Source organism: Dermacentor variabilis, chromosome 4, assembly GCF_050947875.1.
Source record: "Dermacentor variabilis isolate Ectoservices chromosome 4, ASM5094787v1, whole genome shotgun sequence".
Lineage (NCBI taxonomy): Eukaryota > Metazoa > Arthropoda > Arachnida > Ixodida > Ixodidae > Dermacentor > Dermacentor variabilis.
The window spans coordinates 16,421,026-16,433,687 of NC_134571.1; the positions used below are offsets into that span (position 1 = coordinate 16,421,026).

Genomic DNA, 12,662 nt, shown 5'->3' on the forward strand with positions numbered 1-12,662 from the left:
TTGCGCCACACAATGGGCATATGTTCTTGCATTGGCTTGGGAACATTCTGCTTAGTATATGTAGATTTGGGAAGGTTCCTGTTTGCAGCTTCCGCCAGCAAACTGATTCTTGTTGATTAAACGTGTTATGGGGCGGGGAGTATTTGACCCGCGTTCCTCCATGATAATTTAGTATTTCGGAGTACGTCGGCATTGCCGTCATGGAGTCCTCGGGGTTTCCATTTAGGTCCGGCCGGTTAGTATGCTCGCGAGCGGTCCTATCGGCCCTCTGTTTGCCCTCAATTTCAATGTGTTCCGGTATACAGAAAATGTTGTGTCTAACTCGTCTTTCGTGCTGGCCAGCGCGGAGGAAGATTTGGAGCGCCTTTTGGCCAATTCTACCATTGATGTAGTTACGGTATGCTTCCTTAAAATCCGTTAATATTGTAAGGGATTTGTTGGCGCGGTAACCCTCCGCGGCCGCTAGAGCAACAGCTATTTCTTCTCCCTCAGTTACCGTACAGTCCCGTGCCGACGTGCAAATGATCTCCTTATAATTCGAGCCAATTACTGTCGCGACGACTTTTTGCTCTGTTGGTCCTCGTTTCCGAGGATACACCACGGCGGCCGTATATACCGTGTTCGCCTTGGTTGCAAGACATTTCTCTACATATTTTGCCCTAGCATTCCGCCTGGTTGCGTGTAAGCTTGGGTCCATGTTTCTTGGCAAGGACCCTACCCTGATGGGGCTCCGGTACTCACCTGGTAGGTTTGCCGTTCTTTTTTCTTCCCTTTCTATTTCTTGATGTCCCAGCCTTTTTAGAAGCTTCCAGCCCGTGGTAGCCTGCTGGAGTCTGAGTATCTGCGACCCTAATTGTGCTTATTGGAGCTCCTCGAACGTGTTATGGAGTCGGAGGGCTAACAGCTCTGTCGAGGTGTTGGCCAGCAGATGAGGAGCTGTTTTGTATAGGCTTTCCTTATGATGGCGTCGGCCTAGTCTCTCTCGCCTTTGTGTTGTAATAGGGGAGGGAGTGCGTGATTCGGCTGATTACGAGGCTCCTAGCCAGCTTGACGGTGTCTCCCTCCCTCATGCCGCTTCTTTTTTGTGATAACCGGGCGATCATACGCACCACCTGTGTTGTCGCTTGTTTGAGTAGGCTTATAGTGTGTGTGCAGCGTTGGTTACTCTGCACCCACATTCCCAGAATTCTGACGACTTCTTTTTCTGATATTTTCTGTCCTCCTAGGGTAACGTTGATTTCCTCTTCCGAGCGCTTTCCCCGTCTGACTCTCAGGAGCTCGGGACTTCTCCGTCGAGCAGTAGAGGCATCTTTCCCTGATGCATTCTTCCACGCATGTTGCTGCGGTATATGGACGTTCTTCTTTTTGGCTGACCGAGCCTTGGTTGGTCCAGACAGTGATATCGTCGGCATAGATGGCGTGTCGTATGCCTTCGATCCTTTCCAGCTTCCGGGCTAATCCTGTCATTGCGATGCTGAAGAGGATCGGTGAGATTACGGATCCCTGTGGGGTTCCTTTGTTGGGTGTGTGGAACTTGTTGGTCCGCAGGTCTCCTAATCCCACCGTGGATGTTCTGTTTGATAGGAACGCTGTCACGTAGCCGTGGGTTCTTCGTCCACTGTTGAGGTCGTCCAGTTCCTTGAGGATGGCCGTGTGGCTAACGTTGTCAATCGCTCCTTTGACATCTAGTGCCATTATTATGTTTTCTCCGTTGTAGGGGAAGTTGTTTAGTACCTCCTCCTTGATTTATAATAGGACGTCTTGAGTTGGATAGTTTGGTGCGGAATCCGAACATGCTGTGGGAGTACAGATCTTCGTCTTCCACATATTGTTGTAGCCTACTTGTCACGATTCACTCGTACAACTTGCCAAGGCATGAAGTGAGTGATATCGGCCGTAGGTTTTCTACTTGTAGCATCTTCCCTGGCTTAGGAATCATTACCACTTCCGCATGTTTCCACCCTTGTGGCACTGTCCCCGCTTCCCAATGTGTATTGAGGAAGTCTGTTAACTGTGTGACCGCCTCATCACTGAGGTTGAGAATTTGTGCGTTTTTAATTTTGTCTGCGCCTGCCGCAATGTTCCGGGTCGATGCCTTGATGGCTGGGAAGACTTCCTCCCTGGTGATGGTTAGGGTTCTCTCTGCCGCGGTATCTCTCCGTTTACGCCTCGGGTCTATCTTGCCCGTAGCACTTTATGCGGACTTTCTCTAGCAATTATTCATCTATTGCTTCGAATTGGTAAACCAATATTTGGATGACTTTGTCGCTTTGCGACTTGGATTGGTTGGGTCCATCAGATCCTTGAGGATACGCCAGGTCTTTTCTGTGCTAAGGATTCCGTCTAGCGAGTCGCTAAACCGTTGCCAGCTCTGCCTTGCCACTTGGGCCGCGTATTCCTCTGCCTCCTCGGTAACCTCTGCAATCTTTTTCTTTAGCTTCCTGTTTAGTCGCTGCTTCTTCCCCCTTTTGGTTAGCCCGCGTCTTGCCTCCCATAGCCTGAGGAGCCGCGAGTCCACCTCCGGTGCTTGCTCTGTTCTTTCCATCTCTTGGGTGTATTGCTGTTGTATGTCCTTTAGTTGCTTGAACCAATTTTCTATAGAGGTTATCCCCCCTCCGTTTGCTTTCATTCCTTGCGGAAGGCGTTCCAATCTGTTATTCTGGCTGCTCCTATCGTGCGCTTGATGTTTTCTGCTGACACTTGCGTTCTTATTATGTAATGATCGCTACCCAGATTCTCCAGCAGGTTCTCCCACGTGGCTTGCCTCACTCCTCTGACGTACATCAGTTCTGGGCATGTATCGGGGCTAACACTGTTGCCTAGGCGCGTCGGCTGATTTGCAACCGTTAGGAGGGTGCAGTTTGTGGTTTCTGCCGCATCGCTAACTTGCACTCCCTTCTTGTTGTCTTTTTGGTACGTATACAGTGTACGTATGTAGCATACAGTATACAGTACTTATACAGTATGCAGTGATACGTATTTTGGTATATATATATATATATATATATATATATATATATATATATATATATATATATATATATATATATATATATATATATATACGTCTACACGTATACAGCTGAGCTCAAATTTCGCATCAGAGAGTATCGTAATTGTCGGTGAGCTTTTTTTTTCTGAGAACATTAGATGGAGGGAAAAACGCATTTTGTAGCACGTTTTTGCGACATTTATGTCAAGAGTGGGGATAATTTCGCGATTTCTCATAACCATACACGACAGCTTTGATGCCCATCTGCGATCTCACCTTTGTAATATGTTCCTGAATTATTGGTTAGCTGAGGATTCTGTTTTTCCTTGTGAGCAATGTGCACCTCGTCAAGCGATCTGCCTGAAGAGGCAGAATTACATGTTCTTGACATAAGATATTTTACACCTCTGTAAAATTACAATAAACACCGGCGGAACATTCGTCCGTTAGCTTGAATTCAATGATCCAATGTCTCAGCACGCAGGCATCACTACCTTACCACCAAATATATACACTGTGGTCCACTCTTACAGAGAACACTGAGTTAGTATATGATTGCCGGCGACAGCTGAGTTCTGCCGCTAATGCTAGCTGGCAGTTCCTTAATACATAGATGTCAGCCTAATGCATCCTATTAGCTACGACCGTCTCTTGAGAAAGTCGAAGTGTTCCAGTTACGTTGACTCATTATTCGCTACAGCTGTTTCGTTTAAGAGGAGACCGTACTAATGTGCAGCCCAAAGGGAGTGAATGGGAGCGCATTCACCTCCGTTGCCGCATGAAAAACTGAAAACATCTGGCTTGTTTGCATGCATCTCTGTAGGAGGAGGTTCAGTGCTTCGCTGATCTCCTTGTGTCCAAGAAAGGCCGACCCACCCTGATAGCCCAGGAGCTTGCCGCCAGCGTGGTCAACAACATCTCGGCGTTGGTGTTCGGGCGGCGATACGAGGCTGGCGACCCTAAAGGTCGCTTAGTCGTGGCGCTGCTCAGGAAGTTCCTGCGACACGCGAACTTTTTTTCTTTCATGGACTTCCTGCCAGCGATTCGCGCCCTGGCCACCTTCATACCAAGCTCGAGGCTCCGCATCATGAATCACGTGTTTACGGAATTAGCACAGCTCGTGCGGTGAGTCTGACATAGTAAACTATGGTTCACAGTGAAGTCAGCGGTTATCACCTGAGTCGGATAAACACTAAGTTTATTAAATAAAGTATAAATTTGGGCGACACTGGTATAATTTCAAGCGGGGGCGCTACAGCCTTGTTTTTCTTTAGTAATAATGATTTGCTTATTAAATAATGCAAGAAATAGTAATGAAGGAAATTGCTCCTAATGGCACTGGAACCATATATATCCACCAGCTGACTAACGGTGGCAAGTAGAAGCAGAAGGGTTAAGAGATTATAGGGCAGAGCAAGAAGAGAGCTCAAAGGATAGAAAATGAAATGAGAAATCATTTGATTAGAACTAACGCAATCGGGCAGCGCTCGCATAGTAATATTTATATTCTTTCGTAATCTTCAATTCACTTTGATCTGTAAAAAAAGGGAGCAGCAAATAACTGCACAAGAAACAAGCAATCGATTTTGGAGATAAAATGCTTTCATCCTCACGAAATAATTGCAGTCCTGGCTAGTATTGATTATTCTGTCGTCGGATTTTTTAAGGCTGTCTAATAAGGGGAGACGCGCGTTGATCGATAGTGTAATTTCTACGAATTAGGTTCCGATAGTGCTACCTATGACCAGTAAAAGTCGTTATCAATGCCGGTATGAGGAAACTATTGCAGTTGTTCTTACTTTCATTAAGTAAGTAGTAGAATAACACCCCTACTCCGTTAATCTATTAGATCCACATGTTCATATACATATTCTGTTACAGAAGCAAATAACTTTGTAAAAGCGATGCCCACAGCTTCTGCATCGACCAATATTCGCTTTCCGCATCAAAAAGGAAGATACTTGTGCTTGTGACCAGTGCGAAAGCGAGAAAACGATTCAGCAGCTTCTTGCCGTTCTCCTCGATACACCGTCCATGTCAGTCAGTCGCGACTGAGCTTGCCCGTCTTGCCGACTGGCCGCTTTCGGAGCAGGTAGTCGTGGAACGCCGGCTTATACAGTCGTCACACGACAAAGATAGGTCCACCTATCGAAACATTCTCGACCCTTTCTGAGACACTTTATCACTGTTTATGTAACTTTTATCTCACAGTGAGATACTCCATCTGTAGGCCTCCTCGTTGACTTTGGATTACAAGCCAGTCAAGACATTCCTGAAGTTTTCTCGTTACAGTAGCCTAACACAAAGACCATAGTTCTCGCAGACATTCCCCACGTGCTCATTTTTGTCTCTCATTTGCTTTATCTCTCTACTATTCTTTCTCCCTTATTCATCCACCAGTGTAGGTAGAAAATTAGAAGCTGTTCTGGTCAACCTCCCTGCCTTTTCCACCCCACTTATCACTCTTTCTTTTACAGAAGCGAAGTGAAGAACCGCGAAGGAAGCATGGAAGAACATTTTGACAGAGATTTCGTTGATGGATACATGAGGAAGATTCAAGAGAACAAAGGCACCAATTCCCATTACAATCGTAAGTCGGGGTATTTCGTACTGTACTCGGTGTCAAACATCACAATTTCCTGAATCTCTGGCAACATTACACCGACGACCACCTTCGCCATAACTCAGCATCCATGCCATTTTGCAGCCGAACACCAGGTCACGCATATTATTCCTGGCCGCGGCGGCAACATTATGGTGGCAGTGGAATGCGAAAACTCTTGTCTTCGGAGAATTCTGTACAGTATAAAAAACCCCAACGTGCTGAAGGTTACTCAAGATCCCTTACAACGTGGTGTCCTTCATAAGAAAACTGTTACTTAAGCACGTGTAAATTATTATAATCACTGACTGACAATTTGTGTTGTGCATTCAGTACTCGCTTTTATCAGGCCGAAGAACACTATGAGGCTCTATACGCGTAAAAAGCCCTGGCCGATTTAAAAACTATTTTCTTTCGCAGTAACAGCGCGACACAGGACGTAGCAATACCGTCATAGGAAAAAGCCCGGTTTAAAACTGGTGTTTAAGAAAATGTACCAATCAGCCAAAATGAACACGCTGTTCTCGTTCGTCATTGGCTGGCCAGCCATTACCATGTTCGCTAACTCCACTCAGGGTAGAATGTTCTTGCTATCAGCTATGGCGGGTGATGTGCTTTGTGTGCACTGGTTCACTTTTACAACTAAATCACTCTGATACCATTTTTTCTGCTTCATAAAATGGTATTACCATCGGGCATGCTCTAGCAAGCTATTGCGTGAGAGAAAAGACAGTAAGACCTCTGCTAACTCGTCTGCGGTTGATTAGCCGGTCAGCTGTAACCTCCATGTGAAGTTGATACACAAGAACTCCTGGCTCATTTATTCGCTCATTGCGCTTTTGCCGCATTTAAGGGGTAATCGTAAAGGCGCAGTACTGCAGGAGTGAATATTTCTTTTGTTGATCTTGTGGTCATGTATTGCTTTTTTTGCTAGAAGCAAATTTTTCTGATCAAATTCTGCCGCAAGGCGCTTAAATTTAGCCCTGAGACTGAGCAGGGAGGAACAATCTGTGTTTCACTTATTCACCCAAGTCCTGCGTAATTTGACACCGCATTACATCAGGAAGTGAGCTCTCCTTCGTATGCGCACCAAGTTTCTCGCCTCTGGTGATACTATACATTAAAGAGGCTGTTGTCCTTTTGGTTTCGGTGGAATTGTCGCTCAACATGTTTTCGCCGAAATTGAACAGTGATAAAGTATTTAATAAAGGGAAAATCAGACATCCACCCGTTTCGTAGCAATTGCTACAAAAGCAACCCCACGGGTTCCTCGAAAGAAAAGCCTCAGAGTTGAAGAAAAATTCCTCCCGGTCCGGGGCTCGAACCCAGGACCACCGCCTTTCCGGGGCAGTCGCTCTACCATCTCAGCTAACCAGGCGGCTAGCAGATGGCAGGGCGAAGTCGAATTTGTTGACGACACGAAGCAAAGGCAAGTGTTATACGTAGTAGTTCTGCGGAAACCCGCAAGGTGGAGAGAAGTAACTACTACGTAAGTGATAAAGTATGTACGCTGGTGACACAAAAGTTTCCAAAGTGGAAGCTAGAAATCTTGACTGCACTTTACAATTATTCGGGATGCCCCAGGTGATAATCAACACTCGTTGGTTCAATAAACGTACACCGGGGCACGCACTAAACAGTTTAGTCGCTCAGTAACAGCAGGTAATGAGTTGTGTGATGCCAGCAGCTTTGTATCTAAATTCTTTTTGCTTATCACTCGCTCGAAGCTTTAACAGCAGAGGATACTCACAAAAGCGACTGTTCACCGTTGAAGATAGGGCCTGCTTTCATATGGTAAAGTCCCAATTTGGGGCAGGGTAGTTGTCAATACTTAGTTTAATAGTTTTATGGTAGTAATTTTGTGGTAACTAATAGAAAGAAAATGCTAAATGATCCTAAAAGCTACTATGATTTGTAGTAATTATCAATAAGCACAGTTACCATCTGTGGTCGTCATCAGACCACTCGTAATACATTATATAATGTCTCACGTGCGGAGTCTCGTGGTTAATAATTGCGCGAGTTTATTATAACTATTCTGGGGCATTCTTCCGGCACAACCCAGTCGCTACACTGTTCCGTTGTCCCTTCTTTATAAAACAGGGCTGATCTCAAATTGCGCAAGCGGTCTTTGATAACCGAATGCATACGAGATCATGCTTTCATCGCAAGTCCTTTCTTAGTGCTGTGTCATTCTCTACAGTTCGATACCTCGAAGGGCACATGATCAATTTCTACGGTGCCGCAACCAATCCTGTGCGAAGTGCCATCATGTGGAACCTCCTCATCGCTGCCAGTGACCCAGACGGCCAACAGGCGCACGTGCATTGTGAGATTGACGCCGTAGTGGGCAGCCAGAGGGCGCCAGTGTGGGAGGACAGGTGCCATATGCCGTTCACCATAGCCTCCATTTTAGAGGCGCTCCGCTGGAGGACACTGACGCCCATCGGCATACAGAGGGCGTAAGTTGATTTGAATATATGCACGGGAGGTCCAAAAAGGGCGAATGAGTGAGAGCCAGCAAAATAACAGGTGGAATAGGCATTTTAAGACTATTTCTCTCGGAGCGATACCGTGCACAGCGTAACGCGGTCGCTAAACCTTCCAGCATGATGGCCGTGTTGCAGCTGCTAGACCTTGTGCCCAATAACGCCTGCAGCTTAATACAATGGCGAACAAAAATAGCTAACGCGGTAACGAGATCGTTTCATACACGCACACATAAACGCTCAGCAAACTAGGGGGAAGATTAGTCGTAGCTACAGCGGAGTCCGTACAGCAGTGCATACGACGGCTCTGTTCTTTTTTGTCAGTTGATTATTATTTTGAACGTATATATAAGGTTGACCAGCTTCCCAGAGTTTCAAACGCTTGGACTTCATTGCTGTTTTCTAGCATGGCAAACGTTACATAAGTTACTTAGGTAACAGATGATTTTTCTCTTAATGCAGACACAAGGATTAAAATGAAATAATTTTGATCAAGTCCACAACACAAGTCTTGCACTTGAATCTCAAAGAAAGCGAGGGAGTGAAACGTTATTGTATTATATCCAGGGAGGATATCGTCATAAATGGCGCGTGATGTGATATATGCTATGACCCTGGCATGCACCTTATCCGATGGCACACCGCTATGCACGACTGGACAATTTCCTGATATACCTGAACTTCTGATGAAACTATCGGTCAACTGTGCTTTTGCGTGCCCTTTCAGTGTTCACACAACTGTACTCTATTTTTTACAGCGAAGCTGTATATAGTTAGCTGATTCGTCCGTTCTTCCATCCGTCCGTACGTCGGCCTGTCGGTCGCCTGTACGCCGAAAACACTTCCGGCGCCACGCCATGTGAATGCGCGAAAAAAAAATAGGAAGAGAGGAACGCTATCAGCCACCACCACCGGTCTAGATAGCACAAAGCCTGTTTACTCCTGTAGCGCACTACTATGTATGGTACAATGGTCCAATGGTCCAGTCACAAAAGACGACGAGGACACGCCCAGCACGCTGGCGGTGCGCGAGCAGCGGAATCGGCGGAATCAGCCTTCCGCTTGATTGAGCGTGCTTGGATAAAAACAATATTTGCGGACACCAGGCACCAACGCCTGTCTGGTTTTTGTTCACCCACACTCGGATCCATGACGTCCCACTACCTGGCCAGAAGTTTGTATTGACAATACTGACATGATGAAAGCGCTGACATCAGAATTAATGTAGCCTACTCGGGGGCATCCCCATTAGATTCTATGGCAGTCGGGCCAGGTAAGATGACGTCATGCATGAAAAGACATTGTGCTATATAGGTGGTATTGTATTAGCTGCGCTAGTAGCAACGTCGTTGCTCTTTGTCGCAACCGAGCTTGCGCGCAGCAGTTTCTCTCCGGCTCCGAAATGGGTCGGCCACGCGTCATACGTACTCCCGAGGAGCTGGCAGCTTTCGATCAGCAATGCCGTGGGCAGAACCGGGAACGAGCTCGCTTACGCCATGCCAATGCTGCAGCCCGGGCACAGGAACAAGCTTGTGCAGCCGAGCGCAAGCAGCAGCTGCGTATCGAGGATCCGGCAGTCTGCCAAGCCGTCGTTTAATGAACCGTCGGAATTAACCCAATAAGAAACAGCGGGGCCGCCCGTTTCAGTTACGTTGCTTAAGGATCTGTACGGAGAGCTGGAGTGGTGATTTTTTTTATTCTACTTCATTGTGAACTTCTCGCATTACATAGAAATTCCTCCTTGGCCTCGTTGAATTTTTGTCTGCCATTGAGCTGTGAACTGACTTGTCGTTCTTGACATGTTACCTTACAGTGCAGGGAAGGACACACATATTGGCGGGTACGATATTCCCGCTGGCACCACAGTGGTAGCCAACTTCTGGGCTCTTCACAACGACCCGAGTCAATGGAACGAGCCCTATAAGTATGATCCGACTCGATTTCTCAAAGCTGATGGCACGGAGGTGATCGACAAGCACCCAGCATTTCTTCCTTTCAGTCTTGGTAAATCTGGGCTCTCAATTACGTTGATCAATCACTGCTGAATATATCAACGTAAAGTAGGCGTTGTTTTGTCTGTGACGTGTCTTTCCTTCTTCAAAAGTATTATTATCAACAAGTCTAAAAAAAAAGACAGCGTTTAAGTTATATATGTTCATCCTATGGAAGTCAAGTTTTCTGGCTTCGTAAGAAACAATAGACAACCTTCGTCTCGGGAACCTTCAACTATTCAATGTCAATACTAACATACTTATAACAAGTATTCTCTGCTAATACGAAGAAGGACATGTTTGAAATCTTTTTTATTATACGTTTGGGTGAATATTTATGCCGCATACATCACTTGCTATAGCTTAGAACATTTCCTCAAAATTTAACTTATGTGCTTGGCTGTCTTTGGCGTTCATGTTTTTTTTTGCACCCCAAAACGCCCTAATTGACAGAAAAAATACGGCGCTAGAAAAATGAAATACACCAACTAACCATGGAAGCACGTCTTCCATTTTGCATCTCTGCGTGCCAATACTGAATCCCGCAAATTATACTATAGTGTTTAAACACCTCCTTTCTCTATTTTCTTCGCAGGAAAACGTGCATGTCCTGGCGAATCTCTTGTTATTATGGAAGTTTTTTTGTATGTGACTAAAATACTCCAGAAGTTTCGCATACTTCCAGAGGAAGGAAAGCCTCCTTCCCTTGACGTTGATCGCGGTGTCCTCTCTGTGGCCAATGACACGCAAGCACTTCGCTTCATTCCCCGTTGACTGATTATGAACCTGGCTACAGGGCTGCCACGCTGGCGCGGCTAAGGTTTCTTTGAAAAATAAAGAAGTGTTACATGACAACACGATGCAAAATTCATGTTTTTTTCTGGCTTTAAGGAGTTAGCGAGATCAGATATGGTTTCGCGGCGCACCACTGTCAGTGACGAGGCCAAGGACGTATCCAAGATCGCGGAGGTGGACCAGCTTGTGGGTGACAACCTTGACGGTGCCCGATAGCCCAGCAAGCGTCGAACAGCAGGATATAAAGTTGCGAGCTTTATGAACACAAAAATTGCGAGAGTTTGTACGCTCCCTGGGATGAAAGTTAACGGAATTGTACAGACCGACACTAATTTATAGGATTTAATATACACGGATTGATTGAAGCTTTGTTTCGCAAGGGTAAAGTGTCCAGTATAAGAAACAAACCTCGAAGACATCGCTGTAGTGACCAAGAATCGCACTTTTCTAGAGTTGATCGCGGTGTAGTTAGAGAAATGAAACGATGCATATCCGAGAACGAGACGGGGGACGTCCAAGGAATCATTGCACTCGACCTCGCTAAGGCCTTTGATGAGGTGGCTCAGGAACACATCTTGAACGAAATTTCCTCTCTCACCCTAGGGCAGAAATTCTTTTATTTCCCTCTCTCACTCCTATCGGAAAGGAAAGCGTTCCTTCGACCGGGCAGGATCTCGGGCGGCCCTTACGAAATGGGCAACTCCCAAACCCCTGAGGGCTCGGTCCTATCCCCGCTATTATTTACCATCCATAAACTCTCCTAAAGGATAACCGAACTCCCAAAAATAGGCCACGCAATCTGGCTGACCTATGTGGCAGACGGATCTCTGGCCGGTCTAGAGCAATCTCTCCAGACGGTCATAGAGGCAACGGAAGAATTTCTTACATGCACGGTTCTCAAGCTTTCACCGACCAAATCAGCTCCTCCTGTACAGACAGTCCAGGCAGAGTGTTAGGAACTTCGAGCCTCTGGAAACGCCGCCAGTCAAAATTACGACAGGATAAGGGCACCCCATTCCGAGGGTGAACTCCATCAAAATTTTAGGACTTGCAATCAATGCCAAAGGGTGTAATGCAGAAGCTTCAAACAAGCTAGGCATGCAGGCGAACAATATACTAATACACATCACTAGAATCCCAGTCAAGAGGGGAGGACTCAAGGAGGACAATCTACTAAGAGTCTTCCAAGCTTTTTTCATCAGTCATATTACTTACAAGGCACCGTTCCTGAAATGGAAGAAAATGGAAAAGAACAAACTCGACACGCTCATCAGGTCCGGCGTCAAAAGAATACTCGGTATCCCACAGACCGCTTATACGGTAAAACTAGAACTCGGAATTCACAAGACCACAGACGATTTAGCCAAAGCCCAATTTATTGCACAGATCTCCAGGCTTTCGTCAACTAATACGGGTATTAAGATTCTTGATGAAGCTCGTATACTCCCTGCAAAGGCACTGCTCGACAGACACCCCCTGTCTAAGTTAGGAACATCCGAGGAACATCCACCCGATATATAACAAAGGTCGCAGAAGAGCGCGGGCTAGAACCATCCTTCAACAAATCAATCCCTACGGGGCAGATACATTCTTCGTCGACGCCGCCAAATACAGCAGTGAAGACAAGTCTGCAATCTCGGTCGTTGACGCGCGCAGAGCACTTATCAGGGCATCATCACTTTACACTAAACACACGAACGAGGCGGAAGAAACCACGACAGCCTTGGCTCTTCAAGCCGCAATAGGCCCGACGACTGTTTTCACATGTTGTTTTCTTCGACTCGCGCACGCGG

At 46.2% G+C, this 12,662-nt stretch overlaps 1 protein-coding gene across 1 annotated transcript; it reads left to right on the plus strand.

Moving 5' to 3' along the window:
* The first annotated feature begins 2,078 nt into the window (after positions 1-2,078).
* Positions 2,079-10,859, plus strand: LOC142577783 (vitamin D 25-hydroxylase-like). The gene is made up of 6 exons (XM_075687235.1): positions 2,079-2,129; positions 3,816-4,117; positions 5,470-5,582; positions 7,798-8,056; positions 9,897-10,087; positions 10,670-10,859. Exons 1-6 carry the CDS (start codon positions 2,079-2,081, stop codon positions 10,846-10,848), a joined length of 1,095 nt encoding a protein of 364 aa, XP_075543350.1. The 3' UTR covers positions 10,849-10,859.
* The last annotated feature ends 1,803 nt before the right edge of the window (positions 10,860-12,662 follow it).

What these genes read in the sequence shown, in the direction of transcription:
- LOC142577783 (XM_075687235.1), top strand. Translation starts at nt 2,079, where the DNA reads ATGTTCCGGGTCGATGCCTTGATGGCTGGGAAGACTTCCTCCCTGGTG. An exon ending in CCCATCGGCATACAGAGGGC is followed by an intron (nt 8,057 to 9,896) that starts GTAAGTTGATTT and finishes GTTACCTTACAG; the next exon opens with TGCAGGGAAGGACACACATA. An exon ending in ATTTCTTCCTTTCAGTCTTG is followed by an intron (nt 10,088 to 10,669) that starts GTAAATCTGGGC and finishes TTTTCTTCGCAG; the next exon opens with GAAAACGTGCATGTCCTGGC.